The sequence below is a fragment of the Oncorhynchus kisutch genome, linkage group LG27 (genome assembly GCF_002021735.2).
Source record: "Oncorhynchus kisutch isolate 150728-3 linkage group LG27, Okis_V2, whole genome shotgun sequence".
Classification (NCBI taxonomy): Eukaryota; Metazoa; Chordata; class Actinopteri; order Salmoniformes; family Salmonidae; genus Oncorhynchus; species Oncorhynchus kisutch.
The window spans coordinates 15,275,752-15,296,594 of NC_034200.2; the positions used below are offsets into that span (position 1 = coordinate 15,275,752).

At 42.5% G+C, this 20,843-nt stretch overlaps 2 protein-coding genes across 3 annotated transcripts in view; one reads left to right on the forward strand and one right to left on the reverse strand.

The window, feature by feature from the left end:
• Positions 1-66: 66 nt before the first annotated feature.
• On the forward strand, positions 67-1,596 carry LOC109872046 (CCAAT/enhancer-binding protein delta-like). The gene has a single exon (XM_020463130.2). The coding sequence runs from the start codon at positions 321-323 to the stop codon at positions 1,233-1,235; it is 915 nt and encodes a 304-aa protein (XP_020318719.1). The 5' UTR covers positions 67-320; the 3' UTR covers positions 1,236-1,596.
• Positions 1,597-1,749: 153 nt separating this feature from the next.
• Positions 1,750-20,843, reverse strand: part of spidr (scaffold protein involved in DNA repair) — an 83,918-nt gene continuing 64,824 nt past the window's right edge. Inside the window, exons 11-20 of one of the 2 annotated variants that reach the window (XM_020463007.2) lie at positions 19,365-19,523; positions 12,003-12,090; positions 11,667-11,807; positions 11,413-11,472; positions 10,445-10,655; positions 9,929-10,165; positions 8,428-8,521; positions 8,148-8,262; positions 7,682-7,735; positions 1,750-2,240 (exon numbers count right to left, since the gene is read on the reverse strand). In XM_020463007.2, coding sequence (XP_020318596.1) covers positions 2,121-2,240; positions 7,682-7,735; positions 8,148-8,262; positions 8,428-8,521; positions 9,929-10,165; positions 10,445-10,655; positions 11,413-11,472; positions 11,667-11,807; positions 12,003-12,090; positions 19,365-19,523 — 1,279 coding nt within the window. In that variant the 3' untranslated portion in view covers positions 1,750-2,120. The remainder of the gene's footprint in view (positions 2,241-7,681; positions 7,736-8,147; positions 8,263-8,427; positions 8,522-9,928; positions 10,166-10,444; positions 10,656-11,412; positions 11,473-11,666; positions 11,808-12,002; positions 12,091-19,364; positions 19,524-20,843) is intronic. The other variant, XM_031806890.1, reaches the window with a different exon arrangement.

The following is a 20,843-nucleotide window of genomic DNA, read 5'->3' on the forward strand; positions in this document are numbered from 1 at the left end:
AGGGAGACCACGTGATTCAAACTAGACTCTACTGGCTTGTCAAAGGGGGAGGTAAACCTTTGACGTAAGCAGAGGAAAGATACAAAATACACTCCGCGAAATACAGAGACTTCAGAGAAGTTACAGACCTTAATATACCGCCACTATTTTAGAATAAACCTAAACACCACTTAAAAGAAGCAACGTTGGGGAAAGGGAAGAGGACGCTCCAGTAATACAGAGTGAGCGTGATACATTGTATCAAGCTTGTTCCAACTACTTGGCTACTAAGTAACGAAATCTATTGACGTTCGATCCCACGAGGGCAGAAAGCAGAGTTCATGTGTGATATATACAGCCTGGATTCTCAGTGCGTGTCTCCACAATGCAACATGAGTTGGGCGATGGAGCCTACAAACTTCTACGACAATAAGCTGAGCAGCGGTCTTCAGGGGGTCTGCAAACCCGGGAGAAGTGATCATGGCACGGGCGAGGACACAACCATGGCCGAGCTGAACACAGCCCCTGCAATGTACGACGACGAGAGTGCCATCGACTTCAGCTCCTACATAGAGTCGATGACAGCAGTACCACACCTGGAACTCTGCAACGATGAACTTTTTCTTGACTTATTCAACACTGTGAAGCAAGAGAAGACAGACTTCTACATGCCAAGCTCGACTACGTCGTCCAGCAATATGCAGCAGCTGTCAAACTGTTCAAACAACGCATACGCAGTTGGAAGCCAAAAAGAGTTCGAGAGGAAGCTCAAGGGTGGATTTGACAACAAGGGGGTCTTCAGTGCACCGATTAAACAGGAATCGGACTGGAGCGACAATGACATGTCCTCGTCGTTACCTTCCCAGATCAAAAACTGCGCGCAGACCTCCGTGAGCCTTCCCATGGGACAACCAACTCCACCATCAACCCCAGAGCCCCTCTCAAGCCAATCAGCCCACTCCTCTCCTCGGAAGGTCGGCAAGGAGAAAGGGAAGAAGAATTTTGACAGGTACAGCCAAGAGTACCGCCAGAGACGTGAGAGGAATAACGTTGCAGTGAGGAAAAGTAGGGACAAAGCAAAGCAACGCAACGTGGAAATGCAGCAAAAAATGCTTGAACTGGGTTCAGAGAATGACAGATTACACAAAACTATCGATCAACTAACCAGTGAGCTCACTGGCCTGAGAGATTTCTTCAAGCAGCTTCCCAATCACAGCTCCTCGTTTTTGGGGACCACGGGTGGGGCCAGGCGGTGACCAATTAATCTTACTTTCTAATTAACTGAACTTTTGAAATACATACCTCAACACAGACTTACCATCTGTAACAGATGCATTATAAACAAGCTTACATTTATGGCACTGGAAATGTACTGGAAACGTAGGCTTCCTCCCATATTGTTGCCATAATCTTTTTGGGGGATTTTTTTTTTCTATATTAAATTATTTTACTACTTCATTTAGTTGTTGTTATACCAGATATGGTACATGTTTTATAATTCCAAACTTTGTAAGAGCAAGAGCATGTTTGAATTTTATATAGTTTATATAAAAAAAAACATTAAATATTTGTCTTATGGAATCTCTAATAAAAGTGCTGAAAAGTCATACAAATCAACATCGTCTATGAGTGTGTTTGGGATGTACATATGTGATTATAAATTACTTGGCATGGTTAAAGAATCTACCTCAGTTGGAGTTGGGCCACCTCTCTAGAATAACATTTTCACAGCTAGCGGAAGAAAGTACAGAAAAAGGTAAACAAATACACTAACTTATAATACAAGGTTTATTGACACAGTATAAGCACCATTCATCTTCAGAGAAAGATTAGGGGGTAGATATTCAAGGGAACACTTTGAAAGAAATGTGCGGCTATATACAGCAAACAGGCATATTTTACAGTCACCATTTGGACCCACGTGACAAAGTCTGACATATGTTACTCCTCTCTGGTCCTTCAGTTCTAACCTTGGGCTGTCATCTCCAGGGTCCTAACATATCAGTAACACACAAACAGATCTATTTTTTCCAGCCTAACTATTCATGCGCTGTACAGAGAGCCTGGGCCTGGCTGGGCTGAGGAGACCTCCTAGTCCTACAGATTGATTTCACGGGATCCCATTCCACACTTTGACAGCCTCAGAGGCAGATCTCTTCCAGGCGGATCGACAGGGCAGGTTTCCTGGTGACCACGCGGACGTAAGCGCTGAGGGGGCCCACCTCCTTCCCCAACACATTTTCCACCTCGTAACCTGGGAACTGCAGCACATGAACAATCAATCTAACTATGGATCTATAGGCATAGGCTAGTCTAAGAGTAAGACTTACAGTGTAAGTCGGAAGTTTACATACACCTTAGCCAAATACATTTAAACTCAGTTTTTCACAATTCCTGACATTGAATCCTAGTAAAAATTACCTGTCTTATGTCAGTTAGGATCACCACTTTATTTTAAGAATGCGAAATGTCAGAATAATAATAGAGAGAATGATTTATTTCAGCTTTTACTTCTTTCATCAAATTCCCAGTGGGTCAGAAGTTTACATACACTCAATTAGTATTTGGTAGCATTACCTTTAAATTGTTTAACTTGGGTCAAACGTTTCGGGTAGCCTTCCACAAGCTTCCCACAATAAGTTTGGTGAATTTTGGTCCATTCCTCCTGACAGAGGTGGTGTAACTGAGACAGGTTTTTAGGCCTCCTTGCTCGCACACGCTTTTTCAGTTCTGCCCACACATTTGCTATGGGATTGAGGTCAGGGCTTTGAGATGACCACTCCAATACCTTGGCTTTGTTGTCCTTAAGCCATTTTGCCACAACTTTGTAAGTATGCTTGGGGTCATTGTCCATTTGGAAGACCCATTTGCGACCAAGCTTTAACTTCCTGACTGATGTCTTGAGATGTTGCTTCAATATATCCACATCATTTTCCTACCTCATGATGCCATCTATTTTGTGAAGTGCACCAGTCCCTCCTGCAGCAAAGCACCCTCACAACATGATGCTGCAACCCTGTGCTTCACGTTTGGGATGGTGTTCTTCGGCTTGCAAGCCTCCCCCTCCAAATCAAATCAAATCAAATCAAATTTATTTATATAGCCCTTCGTACATCAGCTGATATCTCAAAGTGCTGTACAGAAACCCAGCCTAAAACCCCAAACAGCAAGCAATGCAGGTGGAGAAGCACAGTGGCTAGGAAAAACTCCCTAGAAAGGCCAATACCTAGGAAGAAACCTAGAGAGGAACCAGGCTATGTGGGGTGGCCAGTCCTCTTCTGGCTGTGCCGGGTGGAGATTATAACAGAACATGGTCAAGATGTTCAATGTTCATAAATGACCAGCATGGTCGAATAATAATAAGGCAGAACAGTTGAAACTAGAGCAGCAGCACAGTCAGGTGGAAGTTGAAACTGGAGCAGCAGCATGGCCAGGTAGACTCCAAACATGTAACGATGGTCATTATGGCCAAACAGTTCTATTTTTGTTTCATCAGACCAGAGGACATTTCTCCAAAAAGTATGATCTTCGTCCCCATGTGCAGTTGCAAACCGTAGTCTGGCTTTTTTAATGGCGGTTTTGGAGCAGTGGCTTCTTCCTTGCTGAGCAGCCTTTCAGGTTATGTCGATATAGGACTCGTTTAACTGTGGATATAGATACTTTTGTACCCGTTTCCTTCAGTATCTTCACAATGACCTTTGCTGTTGTTCTGGGATTGATTTTCACTTTTCGCACCAAAGTACATTAATCTCTAGGAGACAGAACGCGTCTCCTTCCTGAGCGGTATGACGGCTGCGTGGTCCCATGGTGTTGTCCCATTGACTCAAATTATGTCAATTAGCCTATCAGAAGCTTCTAAAGCCATGACATCATTTTCTGGAATTTTCCAAGCTGTATAAAGGCACAGTCAACTTTGTGTATGTACTTCTGACCCACTGGAATTGTGATACAGTGAATTATAAGTGAAATAATCTGTCTGTAAACAATTGTTGGAAAAATGACTTGTGTCATGCACAAAGTAGATGTCCTAACCGACTGGCCAAAACTATAGTTTGTTAACAAGACATTTGTGGAGTGTTTGAAAAACTAGTTTAAATGACTCCAACCTAAGTGTATGTAAACTTCTGAATTCAACTGTAGTAACCCGAGTCACAACTAGCACTCATGCTAACAATAAACATGTTACCTAATAACATTCAATAAACACTGTGAAGCTATACAAATAGGCAACATAAATGTCAAGAAGAGCGTAACCTATGTGTATGTAAACTTCGGACTTCAACTGTAAAAACACAAGTTAGACATGCTCAATGAGAACAAAAGTTGGAGCTAAGCTAAGCGTCAAAAGTTAGTTACACTCTATAATATAACTTATAATGACAATATATTGTTATTAGATTGGGGGGGGGGACATCCAGTGCAAAAACTCAATAGAAAATATTTGTATTGGGTATGTGGAGCTGATCCACCTCAATTAACCTGGATTGTTGGTTTGCCCTGGTTCTCAATAATGGATGTAAGCCAGGTTTTCAACAATATCCATTCTAGAATGCTGGATGATACAGTGCATTCAGAAAGTATTCAGGTCCCTAGACTTTTTCCATATTTTGTTACGTTACAGCCTTTTCCTAAAATAGATTAAATCATTTTCCCCCCTCATCAATCAACACACAATACCCCATAATGACAAACAAAAATAAGGTTGACATTTTTGCTCATTTATAAAAATATATATATATATATAAAAAAAATATCACGTTTACATAAGTGTTCTAACCCTTTACTGAGTACTTTCTTAAGGCACCTTTGGCAGAGATCACAGCCTTGAGTCTTCTTGGGTATGACGCTACAAGCTTGACACACCAGTATTTGGGGAGTTTCTCCCATTCTTCTCTGCAGATCCTTTCAAGCTCTGTCAGGCTGGATGGGGAGCGCCGTTACACAGCTATTTTCAGGTCTCTTCAGAGATGTTCGATCGGGTTCATGCTCGGGCTCTGGCTGGGCCACTCAAGGACATTCAGAAACTTGTCCCAAAGCCAGTCCTGTGTTTTCTTGACTGTGTGCCAAGGGTCGTTGTCTTGTTGGAAGGCAAACCTTCACCCCAGTCTGAGGTCCTGAGCGCTCTGGAGCAGGTTTTCATCAAGGATCTCTGTACTTTGCTCTGTTCATCTTTCCCTCAATCCAGACTAGTCTTCCAGTCCCTGCCACTGAAAAACATCGCCACAGCATGATGCTGCCACCACCATGCTTCACCGTAGGGATGGCGCCAGGTTTCCTCCAGACGTGACGTTTGGCATTCAGGCCAAAGAGCTAAATCTTGGTTTCATCAGACCAGAGAATCTTGTTTCGCATGGTTAGATGCCCTTTGGCAAGCTCCAAGCGGGCTGTCATGTGCCTTTTACTGAGGAGTGGCTTCCGTCTGGCCGCTCTACCATAAAGGCTTGATTGGTGGAGTGCTGCAGAGATGGTTTTCCTTCTGGAAGGTACTACCATCTCCACAAAGGAACTCTGGAGCTCTGTCAGAGTGAACATCAGGTTATTGATCAACTCCCTGATTGCTCAGTTTGTTCAGGCAGCCAGCTCTAGGAAGAGACTTGGTGGTTCCGACCTTCTTCCATTTAAGAATGATGGAGGCCACTGTGTTCTTGGGACCTTCAATGCTGCACAAATGTTTTGGTACCCTTCCCCAGATCTATGCCTTGACACAATCCTGTCTCAGAGTTCTATGGACAATTCCTTCGACCTCATGGCTTGGTTTTTGCTCTGACATGCACTGTCAACTATGGGACCTTATGTAAACAAGTGTACGCCTTTCCAAATCATGACCAATCAATTTATTTTAACACAGGTGGACTCCAATCAAGTTGTAGAAACATCAAGGATGATCAATGGAAACAGGATGTACCTAAGCTCAATTTCAAGTCATATAGCTAAGGGTCTGAATAGTTACAGTACCAGTCAAAAGTTTAGACACACCTACTCATTTAGTTTATTTATTTTTACTATTTTCAACATAGTAAAATAGTAGTGAAGACATCACAATTATGAAGTACACATATGGAATCATGTAGTAACCAAAAAAGTGTTAAACAAATCAAAATATATTTTATATTTGAGATTCTTCAAAGTTGCCACCCTTTGCCTTGGTGACAGCTTTGCGCACAGTCTTGGCCTTCTCTCAATCAGCTTAACAAAGTTAATTTGTGCAATTTCTTTCAGTCTTAATGTGTGAGCCAATCAGTTGTGTTGTGACAAGGTAGGGGTGATATTTGGACTCATCAGACCAAAATACAGATTTCCACTGGTCTAATGTCCATTGCTCGTGTTTCTTGGCCCAAGCAAGTCTCGTCTTCTTATTGGTTTCCTTAGTAGTGGTTTCTTTGCAGCAATTTGGCCATGAAGGCCTGATTCACACAGTCTCCTCTGAACAGTCGATGTTGAGATGTGTCTGTTACTTGAACTCTGTGAAGTATTTATTTGGGATGAAGTCTGAGGTGCAGTTAACTCTAATGAACTTATCCTCTGCAGCAGAGGTAACTCTAGGTCTTCCTTTCCTGTGGCGGTCATCACGAGAGACAGTTTCATCATAGCTCGATGGTTTTTGCGACTGTACTTGAAGAAACTTTCAAAGTTCTTGAAAGGTTACGGATTTACTGACCTTCATGTCTTAAAGTAATGGATTGTCGTTTCTCTTTGCTTATTTGAGCGGTTCTTGCCATAATATGGCCTTGGTCCTTTACCATATAGGGCTATCTTCTGCATACCAACCCTACCTTGTCACAACACAACTGATTGGCTCACGCAATAAGAAGGAAATAAATTGCACAAATGAACTTTTAACCAGGCACACCTGTTAATTGAAATGCATTCCAGATGACTACCTCATGAAACTGGTTGAGAGAATGGCGAGAGTGCGCAAAGCTATCATCAAGGCAAAGTGTGGCTATTTTGAAGAATCTCAAATATGACTTAAATTTGGATTTGTTTAACACTTATTTGGTTACTACATGATTCCATATGCATTAGTTTTGATGTCTCACTATTATTCTACAACGTAGAAAATGTTATAAAATAAAGAAAAACCCTTGAGTAGGTGTGTCCAAACTTTGGGATGGTACTGTATGCAAATAAGGTATTTCTGTTTATAATTTTTAATACATTTGCAAACATTTCTAAAAACCTGTTTTCACTTTGTCATTATGGGGTATTTTGTGTAGATTGATGAAGATTTTTATTTATCGAATCAGTTTTAGAATAAGGCTGTAACGTTACAAAATATGGAAAAAGGGAAGGGGTCTGAATACTTTACGAATGCACTGTATATGGTGGTCAGAGCCATATATTTAGATGTCAGAGCCTTATATTTAGATATTTGGCTTTGATGGTGGTATGTGGTGATACCAGTGTTTGTAGATTAGAAGGAAATATAGATCCAACTCCAGCGATACTAGTATCATTTGGCTCTTCTTACAGTATTGATCTGTGTGAGTAAGTCCCGCCATTGTTCTAAACAGCTCCCTTAACACAGTCTAACTATGGGATATCAGACAGATGACAATGATGTCACTTTCAGCAAACATACTGACAGTCTGACGCATAGGAGGATCAAAATGCTATATCGATGCACTAAACTGAGAGGTAAGTACTGTCTGCATAAAAAGGCAGGTACAGCGTATTACATAACATGTGAGAGAGAGCTCACCTCATGGCCAGAGGCTGCACAGTTCAACACAGACATGATGGTGCTCTGCTGGAGCTAGAAAACAGTAGAGAGAATAGTCACCATACTTGTTTGAATAAATGGTCTGGATTGGACTGTCAAACTAAGCTTCTTCATATTAGATGTTTTATTCAATTATGTCATATTACATTACAGCACATACCTTATAATAACGTAATAAGCGGTTATGAGCATTGACTTTGTCATAGCTTTTTCAACAGTTTCATGTTTCCATTAATGATACAATCTAAGACTATATTTGACAGTGACACTAAGAAAATACAGAACTATTGGTATACACTTCAAGTGAAAAGATCTGAGACCCCATCTTGATTAAGATTAGATCAACCTTCCCTTTATATTACTTTATACTTATGCACTGCTATGTCACACATTGAAAACACAGACATTTGCCAACACACAACCTAAACTCAAAATCTTGTCTCACCTTTACTTTCACAGTGAAGTCTCTCAGTGTAGAACAATTCATGAACACTTCAAGCTGCATGTTCATGGTTGGTTGGTCAACCAGTGAATCACAAGCAACACAAAGGAATGCTTGACTGGGGACAACAGACATAATGCAGATACTGACATCACATTTCAACCACAATACACAGGTTCCCTTTGCAAAAAAATGAAGTTATTCTATTGGTAAACCAATAAGATTCAATCAGTTATTTAAGCTTATCCCCTATAGGTCATCAGCAGGTGAATTGAAGACTTACGGCTTTTGGGGTGCCATCTCCAAGCGGTCGCTCCCACACAGGCTGCAGACTGGCCAGGAGTAGGCCGTGTCCTCATCCACACCAACTATCACACCTACAAATCACCAACACAACCATCAGCACTAGCCAGAGAAACAAACCTCTCTAGGGCACCACACTGACTAAACTGGCAAGCAACATGGGTGGAAACTGGGAATGAGCAGTGTAACAATTGTATCAATATTCTTGAGGTCACTGTGGTATGGATGAAAAAAGGAAAGATAAAACAAGCACAGTAAGAAGATAAGAATGACATTTTAGGGTCAAAGGGAAAAAAATCAAGTTTGCAGCCCCAGATATTCTTATCTGTGCGTTGAAATGGATAGCAAGTGTTTACTCCCTTAAAGAACTGACACAATCATAGTTAACAACTAGAGATATGCCCCCCCCCAACACACAGCTTATGTAAAATATATATATATTTACCAACCAATAAAAAGAAAAATTCTGTCTTCACACAGAGCCAGGCAAACTGCCATAAGTTAGAACTTCCTTACGAGTGCAGATAAAGACACATTATATGGCAGGTAGCCTAGTGGTTAGAGCGTTGGACTAGTAACCGAAAGGTTGCAAGATCAAATCCCCGAGCTGACAAGGTACAACTCTGTCGTTCTGCTCCTGAACAAGGCAGTCAACCCATGGTTCCTAGGCCGTCATTGAAAACAAGAACTTGTACTTAACTGACTTGCCTAGTTAAATAAAGGTAAAAAAAAATAGAGAAAAAATACCCTATTCTACACTTCAGAGCCTAGCACAACTGTACCGTGCTGGCCTGGTTATACATCTACCATAGCGTCTGGAGCCGTGCTGGAAATGACCATTTGAAAATAAACTATCTGAGCCAGCAAAGCACGGGTTCAGCACAGCATTCGGGTTAGTGTGAATCAGGCATTGGTGTTTGTTTTATTCAGCCAGCTGATCCAACATGGAAGACAAGTGAGAGACCTGAACTAATCCAAAGGGTTCACAGTTTCACCTTTGATCTCTCCTGTGACACAGGGTGCTAACAGATGCAACTTATCGTGACTTACTCAAGATTCCCTGAGTTGCATATAAAATAGACTGTAGACAGACAGTGAATGCATTTGTGCCAGTATCTTAAGGGCTTAAGGGCTCTGTAGTTTGATTGGATCCCTTAATCAGATTCATACCATTATCACTGAGTTTAGGATAACAGTATCATCACTTGATTACAGATAGATAGTCCACAGCTAGTTGCATTGGTGGGCCTTGAAAGGTTGTCACAACCAGTGGCTCAACCACTTGAGGGAAACTGTGAATGAGAGTGGAAGAACACAATGCCTTCGACTAAACACAAGAAGGCCTCTGTCTCGCACAAAGTAACAAATACAAACAGGCAACAGCCACAACACACTCAAAACCGTTTGTCTGTCCCTCCAATAAAACAATTATCCGGGCTAACCCTGAAAAATAATTGATCAAAGAGGAGAGCGTGACTGACCCGAGAACGTGCAGAGGGAGTTGGGTGGTGTTTCCGGACCCAGGGGATCCAGCGTCACATGTTGTGGTAAAGCCTGAGGAAGGACATTGGGCTGGGATTGAGGTAGGGGCTGAGGTAAGGGCTTTGCCTGGGACAATGACAGAGACCCTGGGCCCAGCGTGCTCTCGGTATGTGGGCAGCACACTGATACCAGAGGCCACAGCTGCACAACTGACTGCTCCACACACAGGATCCCACCTGGAGAGAAATCATTGCATAGCTTCATAAAACAGTAGTTTGACCTGACATTGGAGGTGCTTTCATTATTAAGTTTTGGGGAAGCAGTAGCCATGTGACTTCAGATGTCCTACAGTATACAATACATAGTGGCTAATGCAATATACACTATATAGTGACAGACTAGATGAATAACACCATATATATGTCCCAAATGGAACCCGATTCCATATGAAGTGCACTACATAGGGAATAGGGTGCCATTTGGGTAGTAGCCATGATATTGCAGTAAAACAGTACCATGCTCTCTGACTGCGTCCCTGAATGACAAGCGGAAGGTGCTGGGGGTGCTTATTGCCTTGGCGACAGAGGAAGTGAGCACACAGGAAGTGGTCACACAGACAGCCAGCGTTCGTCTGCATGGTGGCCCATCGGACTGCTGCTCCTCCTGCAAACTGGGGTCAGTCACCACCAGCCAAACCTCCCCTGGGCTCTGATCACTACTCTGAGACTGGAGGGGAGAGAGAAAGGGGGACAGACAGAGTTGGTGGGGGCTATCATCCATATCGACCAAGATGATAATAAAGTGAGGAAGAGAAAGAGGGGATCAGTCGTTAGTGTAGATTATTAGAGAGACAAGGCGCGAGAGAGACAACGCGAGAAAGAGAGACAATGAGAGAGGGAGAGACAACGAGAGAGAGAGAGAGAGAGAGAGAGAGAGAGAGAGAGAGAGAGAGAGAGAGAAAAATGGTGTGGGAGACTATGAGCTTACTTTCTAAATTCTAAGTGTCTTAGTGAATAAACACCTTTCTGTCTGTATCTGTATGTGCATCAAACAAAAAGCATGAGTCTCTGTTGGCTCAGTCTGGTTGCTCGGAATCATCCATTTGATGACTGACATGAAAAGCAGAGTGGTATAGACAAAAAGCGTTGGACTTCGCCACACGCTCTGTTCTGGGCCTGTTATCTCCATCCCGGTGGTCAAAGTGTAAAGGTTTCACTGATCAACAGTAAAAAATAAAACAAACTGGTAGATAATGTAGGTTAATATGCATACAGATGGTGAAGGCAGTTTGCCTCGTCTTGTCAACACAGCAAGTTCTAATGATTCCCCACTGTCCACCACAGCAGGATGTGATCATGTTCCTGTCAACTCTTTAAATATGTTGTGTTAAATCTACCCGTCTCTAATAAGATAAGATACAGATAACAGTTTCTCAGTCAGACTATACATTCTCATTGAAATCCAAGGATGCATTTGAAAGTACCTGCGTTCTCTTGTAGATGACAGTGGCGACAAAGCTACAACGATGGCTGTTGAGCTCACACTGAAATAGATGTGACAGGCCGTTACTACAATTCATATTTGATCGATTGCCACTGGCTCAACAAAGTCAGAGTGAAGGAAAAATGTGTCATCTGGTCTCAACAACTCAAATGTTTGGAGGAATAGTTGGGGAGGTATACAGAGTTAGAATTCAGTTCTCGCCCTCTCTCTCTCTCTCTCTGTGTCACTAGTTACCTGCAGTATGTCTCTGAGGGTTTGTTCTGTAGGAGGCAGGTATAGAGAGGATAAAGGCTGTCCCTCTACAGGCTCCACAGAGCCCTCTTGGCCTGACAGCAGGTAACAGAAGCTTGGGGCTGGGCCTTTGTGTCTGCTGTCCTACAAACACACAGAATCAAGATTATAATCCACTACGTGCAGGCAGTATTCATAGCCATTCTAACATAAATTAACCATAATAACATGGGATCTCAATATCAAATGGAAATACTGTATATACATTGTTCACGTAATTGAGATGCAATTGCGGGAAAAGGCAGAATATGATTCACAACGGAATATTGAATAACCTACACCTTGACAGCTCTGGTTTTCTCCAAGTACTTTGAAAGGCATCACTGGTGGCCAGAGGCTGTCTATCAGGCTGAAGAGTCTGGTCCACCTGTGAGAGCGAGAGCAGAAGAAAGTGAGAGAGGGGTTGGAAAGGGAAAAGACAGTGAACGACAGGGTATACAGAGAGGGAGGTGCAACAATATCAGTTGGTTTCCCTTTTACGGAATGACAGATCTGTTAAGACAGGGCACTTTTTAGCTTTCACCGAATCAACAGAAAACATGCCGAGACTGGTGCGAGAGACACACTCTCGCGCTCTCTCTCGCACCTCTTTATCACTAGCAATCTGACTGCTGAAAAGACAAGCCTAGCCGTCTCCCTGCATAGACCTGCAGCGTAAAGACTTTTTGCAGAGAGCCTATATGCACCTTAGAGATGATTTGCACAGACTACTCACACATCCAACCCTTACACACAAACAACCATAAACAAAACGCACCCCCACTCAGAACTCACACTGCTGCTGTTCTTTTATATACTATTGATTCCACTACCCACTTTATATTTGTAAATACAGTGTAAATACAGCCCATTATTACTATGCATACCAATTTAATTTGTATATTACTTCTACTACTTGTTATTGTGACTCTTTTCATCGCTATTATTGATTAATGTACTGCATTGTTGAGGGAGCTATTACATAAGCATTTCGCTGCACCTTTCATACCCGCTGTAAACTGTGTATGTGAAGAAAACATTTCTTACACACACCAAAACATTTAACCGAGCAAACACCTTATGTAGGGTGTCCAATCAAAAACACATATTTAGACCAATGAGTAAAATCATTTTAATTGTGTAGATACTCTTCTAAGAAAATGAATGGTCCCAACCTTATGTCTCCATCATAATCCATTCAAAAGTTATTGTAGTTACTACCCTGGCCAAAATTAGAGTGACTAAATCAATGGAGGCCAGAGGAAAAAAAAGTGTTAATAAATCTGGAAAATAGCATTGTGTCAGCTAGCACGATGCTGTGCGAGAATTTAGACTGACAGGCTCACCGTTGAACTTGTCTTTCTTCTCAAATCCGGAGGACATAAAACCACATAGAGGTGAGATAGATATCGATTTTGAGACGTGACACTAAACATTTTCATATTTTAGTATAAGCTTTTCATATTAATGCAACCGTTTTAAAAGACTTCTCACAAAAACAAGCGTATCTCTGAAATGTCAATGGAGCACTGAGCGTACCACCTTTTATTGTCAAAACCTTTAACAATTCATTCAGTTCGGGGCAACAGAGCCCAGTACTTGTTATCGGATGTATTATGTTACGAAATCCGACTTCTTGGATTTAATGTTAATGACATGTTAGAGAAAGACCCCACTGAACGATTCAGAACATGAAGAATCATATTTGTCTTGGTAAAATGTATTTTATAACATAATGAAGTGAAATTTCATCACCAAAGCATCTTTTCACCCGCGCTATGTAAATCCCACACAAAAACAAGTCTGGCTTCTATTGGTTTCAATTGTTGGTTTCAACTGACAATTTTGACACCTGAGGGCCTGGGTGTTGCTTTGAGGTGCCCCGTCTAGAAAATCCAACTAGGGGACCAACAGAGGAAGACCGAAAATAGCGATGCTTCAACCCCAACCTAAATGCCCAGAAACAAAATAAATTAAACCTGTCCTTGAGTTCAGGGCCACCAGTTAGTCAGTGTATGTGTGTGTGTGTGTGTGTGTGTGTGTGTGTGTGTGTGTGTGTGTGTGTGTGTGTGTGTGTGTGTGTGTGTGTGTGTGTGAGAGAGGTTGGGTTGATGTCATTACTATTCCTCCTCTTTGGTGCTGTTAACTCAGTCTGCCTCATTGGTTGGTAAAAACCGGTTCCACAGGGTGTCTGTGTACAGAACTGGCTCTGCACCCCGGGCTGGTCCAACAGGTCAGGATGAAGAATGAGCTCACCTCACACAACACTGACTTTGTTACCGAGACCTTTATTGTAACATTGTACAAGTGAGCTGATTTGCCTACTGAAGAATGCTTTTTAAGTACAGTAGTATGTGAGTACTGAAGAGTCAGTCAAGGACTCAGTGACAACACTAACATTTATCAAAAACTGATTTGACATGATTACAGTAACATGATCTAATTGTCGATTTAATGATGATTCAAATTGAGATTCTTAAGTGCCAACACATCAAAAACACTTGTTTAAGCTTTGATAAAGGCTTATTAAAAGATCAAGCCCCAGCTACTGTATATGCAGGGTTCCACAGTGCTACCTGGAAATTAAATTTAGGAGCCCCAGTCCGCCAAGAAAAACAAAGGATTCTAGCTTTAATACCTCAAATATTTTTCATTGTGCTCCTATATTTCTTTGTGTCCGCCTGCATTTTCCAACTTAGCCGCATAAGTATTCCTTGTTAAAAAAAATAAAAAAATCTAAGTCAGTGTAGAGCCCTGATATGGCAGGAATGTTTTGTTTAAGATAAGAGTATAAGATGGTGGCTACATGCGTTTGGACCAATCCCAAATTGACACCTAAACTACGCACTTCAGGAAATCAGAGGATTTTACAGGTGTAAGTAATATAGTTATCGCACCACCTTGACCTCAAGTGCATAGGGCATAGAGGTGCTTGCTCCTGAAGGGGATATATCCATCATGGCGGACTGTAGACAACAACCCCCGCCTCCCCACCAACACATTATGGGATGCTTTTTGGCATAAATGAAGCCGTAAACACACTAACCCCTCCTCTAAATGTCCCCACACCAGTTCTCCAAAATGTTTCTAATCTGAGCTCCTGACTGTAGAAAGTAAATCATAGGTCCAGTGCGAGCACCAATGATGTATCACTTTACATGTAAACATGGGACAGTGACATGGCAGGATGATCAGCGGGCGGCCATCTTGAACTCAGGTTGGAAAGTTATGATAGTTAGAGTGTATTCGGAAGGTATTTAGACCCCTCCACTTTTTCCACATTTTGCTATGTTACAGACTTATTCTAAAATGGATTACATAGTTTTTTCCCCCTACACCCCATAATGACAACAAAAAAAATACAAAAACTGAAATATTTTTACTTTACATAAGTATTCAGACGCTTAACTATGTACTTTGTTGAAGCAGCTTGAGCTGCTTGGGTATGATGCTATAAGCATGGCACACCTGTACTTGGGGAGTTTCTCCCATGCTTCTCTGCAGATCCTCTCAAGCTCTGTCAGGTTGGATTGGGAGCGTCGCTGCACAGCTTTTTTCAGGTCTCTCCAGAGATTTCGATCAGGTTCAAGGCAAGGCTCTGACTGGGTCGCTCAAGGGCATTCAAAGACTTGTCCCGAAGCCACTCCTGTGTTGTCTTGGCTGTGTGCTTAAGGTCGCTGCCTGTTGGAAGGTGAACCTTCATCACAGTCTGAGATGCTAAACTCAGTCTGAGATCCTAAGGATCGCTCTGTACTTTGCTCCCTTCATCTTTCCCTTGATCCTTACTAGTCTCCCAGACATTGCAGCTGAAAAACATCCCCACAGCATGTGCTGCCACCACCATGCTTCACCTTAGGGATGGTGTCAGGTTTCCTCCAGACGTGACACTTGGCATTCAGGCCAAAGAGTTCATTCTTGGTTTCATCAGACCAGAGTCTTGTTTCTCATGGTCTGAGAGCCTTTTACGTTCCTTTTGGCAATCTCCAAGCGGGCTGTCGTGTGCCTTTTACTGAGGAGTGGCTTCCGTCTGGCCACTCTACCATAAAGGCCTGATTGGTGGAGTGCTGCAGAGATGGTTTTCCTTCTGGAAGGTTCTCCCATCTCCACAGAGGAACTCTGGAGCTCTGTCAGTGACCATCGGGTTCTTGGTAACCTTCCTGACCAAGGCCCTTCTCCCCCAATTTCTCAGTTTGGCCGGGCAGCAAGCTCTAAGAAGAGTCTTGGTAGTTCTAAACTTCTTCCATTTAAGAATGATGGAGGCCACTGTGTCCTTGGGGACCTTAAATGCTGCAGATATGTTTTGGGACCCTTCCCCCCTAGGAGGGGTGCGTAACTTGAGTGGGTTGAGTCACTGACGTGATCTTCCTGTCCGGGTTGGCGCCCACCTCGGGCTGGTGCTGTGGGGGAGATCTTTGTGGGTTATACTCGGCCTTGTCTCAGGGTAGTAGGTTGGTGGTTGAAGATAACCCCCTAGTGGTGTGGGGGCTGTGCTTTGGCAAAGTGGGTGGGGTCATATCCTGCCTGTTTGGCCCAGTCATCGGACAGGCCAGTGTCTCCCGACCCTTCCTGTCTCAGCCTCCAGTATTTATACTGCAATAGTTTGTGTCGGAGGGCTACGGTCAGTCTGTTATATCTGGAGTATTTCTCCTGTCTTATCCGGTGTCCTGTGTGAACTTAAGTATGCTCCCTCTAATTCTCTCTTTCTTGGAGGACCTGAGCCCTAGGACAATGCCTCAGGACTACCTGGCCTGATGACTCCTTGCTGCCAGTCCCCAGTCCACCTGGTCATGCTGCTCCTCCAATTTCAACTCTCCTGCCTGCGGCTATGGAACCCTGACCTGTTCACTGGACGTGCTACCTTGTCCCGGACCTGCTGTTTTGGAGTCTCTCTCTAACGCATCTGCTGTCTCAACCTCTGAATGCTCGGCTATGAAAAGCCAACAGACATTACTCCTGAGGTATTGACCTGTTGCACCCTCTACAACCACTGTGATTATTATTATCTGACCCAGCTGGTCATCTATGAATGTTTTAACATCTTGGCCATATTCTGTTATAATCTCCACCCGGCACAGCCAGAAGAAGACATGCCACCCCTCAGAGCCTAGTTCCTCTCTAGGTTTCTTCCTAGGTTCTGGCCTTTCTACAGAGTTTTCCCTAGCTACTGTGCTTCTACATCTGCATTGCTTGCTGTTTTAGGCTGGGTTTCTGTTTAGCATTTTGTGACATCGGCTGATGTAAAAAGGGCTTTATAAATACATTTGATTGATTGTTTTTTTTATCACCACCTGATATGGCAACTGCACAGCCCACAACCGCAGGGCTCTCCAGAGGGTGGTGCGGTCTGCACAACGCATCACCAGGGGCAAACTACCTGCCTTCCAGGACACCTACAGTACCAGAGCCAAAAAAACCATCAAGGACAAAAAACACCCAAGCCCGTGCCTGTTCACCCCGTAATTACCATCCAGAAGGTGAGGTCAGTACAGGTGCATCAAAGCTGGGACCGGGAGAAGGAAAAACAGCTTCTATTTCAAGGGCATCAGACTGTTAAACAGCCATCAAATCAAATCAAATGTTATTTGTCACATACACATGGTTAGCAGATGTTAGTGCGAGTGTAGCGAAATGCTTGTGCTTCTAGTTCCGACAATGCAGTAATAACCAACAAGTAATCTAGCTAACAATTCCAAAACTACTACCTTATAGACACAAGTGTAAGGGGATAAAGAATATGTACGTAAAGATATATGAATGAGTGATGGTACAGAGCAGCATAGGCAAGATACAGTAGATGGTATTGAGTGCAGTATATACATATGAGATGAGTATGTAAACAAAGTGGCATAGTTAAAGTGGCTAGTGATACATGTATTACATAAGGATGCAGTAGATGATATAGAGTACAGTATATATGTATACATATGAGATGAATAATGTAGGGTATGTAAACATTATATTAGGTAGCATTGTTTAAAGTGGCTAGTGATATATTTTACTAACACAGAGGCTGTTGCATACATACAGACTTGAAATCATTGTCCACTTTAATAAACGGATCACTAGTCACTTTAATAATGATGTCTTGCATTACTTATCCCATATGTATTTACTGTATTTTATACCATCTACTGCATCTTGCCTATGCCGGTAAGTCATCGCTCCTCCATATATTAATATGTTCATATTCTTTTGTGTGTATTAGGTAGTTGTTGTGGAATTGTTAGATATTACTTGTTAGATATTGCTGCACTGTCCAAACTAGAAGCACAAACATTTTGCTACACTCGCAATAACATCTGCTAACCATGTGTATGTGACCAAGAACATTTGATTTGACATTGAAACGTTAGCTAGCTAACGGTCTGACTGACTTTGTTAGCCAACTAATTTTCACACCATAAACTAAATTATTTGATCAGCTAAATTAGCTAATGTTGCTCAACATTTATCTTGCTAGCCAACAGAGAATTCAATCCAGCAAGATACTTAACAATCCTAACAATTCTTGTTCCACCACACTTGTTCCCTCACCTCAAACTTTCCAAATGCCAGTTTTTCGGTTACAGCTCATGAAGTACGCTGCATCACCTTCTCAACTCAGTCTCTAGGCTTCTCACCTACCTCTTCATTGTCATTCAGGGGACGCACTAGTGTGTTGTATCTGGCAAACTGCCTTCCCACTGTCTGCGGTCTTTCCAGAGCGCGCGCTGAAGCTGTAACTAGCAAGTTGGCTGTCTCTTCTCTCTTCAGTCGCATGCTTGGATACATACAGTATTGCTCCAAACATGCATCACTGGTTCTACTTACAGCCATTAGTGACCCGAACCCGCATATTAGACAAGCCCGCACCCAAAAATTTTTACATTTACTCATCAGATCTACAGAAATCTTGTCGTCTACCTATTTTGGATTAAAAACGTTGAATTTCGTGTCTAAAAAAGTGTCTACTTTGCATCCCTGTTACATAGACAGGTATGTGCCTTTCCAAATTGTGTTCAATCAATTGAATTGACCACAGGTGGACTCCAATCAAGTTGTAGAAACATCTCAAGGACGATCAATTGAAACAGGATGCACCTGAGCTCAATTTTGAGTCTCATAGCAAAGAGTCTTAATACTTAATAACGTATTTCTGTTTTGATTTGTTTTATACATTTGCTAACATTTCTAAAAACCTGTTTTCGCTTTGTCATTATGGGGTATTGTGATGTCATTATGGGGTATTGTGATGTCATTATGGGGTATTGTGTGTAGATTGATGAGGAAAAATAATAATTTCATCAATTTTTAGAATAAGTCTGTAACGTAACAAAATGTGGAAAAAGTGAAGGGGCCTGAAAACTTTCCGAATACACTCTAGGTTAAATGAGGTCAGTGGAAACTGGCCATGGATTTCATATCAGGGACACAAATGGTAGATATCTAACGTTCACAGTTCACACCTGTTTTTGTAGCTTTAACCTCAGGCCTAAGCCCAAGACTACGTTGGCCTTGTTCGGGACCTAGAACAGATAACCTCACGAATAATCATCAAAATCTTAATACATATTTGAATTTGAATCTTAATACAGGAAAATACATACCTCTGGCTAACAATAGTCTGTAGCCCTGGGTTGAAGTTCAAACGAAAGGCCTGCAGTGTGTGTGTGACTCTCTCACCTTTCCCGAGTGACCCGCTGCACCACTTTGATGGCTCGCAGGACGCAGGTCCGGCCCTCCCACTTCCTGGTGTAGAGGTGGAGAGGGTCCTCAGACGGCAGAGGGTGGAGCTGAACCATGCTGAACATCCCATAGCCGTCCTGGACCAGCACACACAGCCTGGAACACACAAACACAGGGAGAACGTAACACACAGCCTGGGCCTCATAGAAACAGGTAGAATTTAGTTAAATAAACTGAGGGCTGCAAGACAAGTTAGTCATTTGCCAGTCCATTGACTATTATTTCAAATCTGTATTGGTATATTAATGTGTGTTGGTGAGGGTGTAAGAATATAACATTAACTGAACACACATTATGAACCAAACTCAAAGCTTTGTGATTTGGGCTTGTATTGACATTTTACATTTGAGGTGTTGGAGGTTGGTTTGACAGGCTGGCTGCTGAGATTGAGAACCGTTGGCCTAGTAAACAAGATGTGCTGTTCTGCCACAGAACTCTGCTGCTCTCAGCAACCAAGAAAGAGAAGGAGATAGCAGAATTAATTACTAGGAGGTATCAGAAGGAGTTCAAATCAAATTGTATTTGTCACATGCGCCGAATACAACAGGTGTAGACCTAACAGTGAAACGCTTACTTACAAGCCCCTAACCAACGATGCAGCTTTAAGAAAATACAACAAAAAAAAGTTTTTTAAAAAGGTATGAGGTAAGAATACCAAATAATTAAAGAGCAGCAGTAAATAACAATAGCGGGACTATATACAGGGGGTACCGGAACAGAGTCAATGTGCGGGGGCACTGGTGTCGAGGTAATTGAGGTAATATGTACACGCAGGTAGAGTTATTAAAGTGACTATACATAGACAATAACAGAGAGTAGCAGCAGCGTAGAAGAGGGTGGCTGTAGTGCCTTGCGGTCGGAGGCAGAGCAGTTACCATACCAGGCAGTGATGCAACCAGTCAGGATGCTCTCGATGGTGCAGCTATAAAACTGGTATCATAAGGAGTTACTAGAAGTAGTCAGAAGGAGTTACTAGGATTAACAGCGGGATATCAGAGGGAGTCAACAGGAGGAGTTAATGAGTTAGCAGAAAAAGACAGGATTTTAAGTCAGCCCTTCAAGTCCAGACACAGCCGCTGTACTGTACCAGTCCTTAGAGGGTAAACAGTGCTGTTCATAACCCCCAGTTAAAAGATACCAGAGGGGGGAGTGGACTCTTAGTGCTCTATACCCTCCGTCAGGAGAGGGGGAGGAAAAACAGTGGGAGGAGTAGGAAGGAGAGGTGTGTAATGGACAAAAGTTCAAGGCTAACCATGCATTTGCATTTCCCAGACACTAGGAATGTTTTGAGTCTGTTGGTTTCCATTCCAGCCACCTGCTTGGCTATATAAACTGTGTTGGTAAACATTGGTCTGTGTTTATTTCTCATCTACATCATACCAAGTTGCTAGGGAACAGTACAGCGTTTTATTGTTA

Excerpts from the sequence above, each read along its gene's own strand:
- LOC109872046 (XM_020463130.2), top strand. The coding sequence starts at position 321 with ATGTGTGATATATACAGCCTGGATTCTCAGTGCGTGTCTCCACAATGC.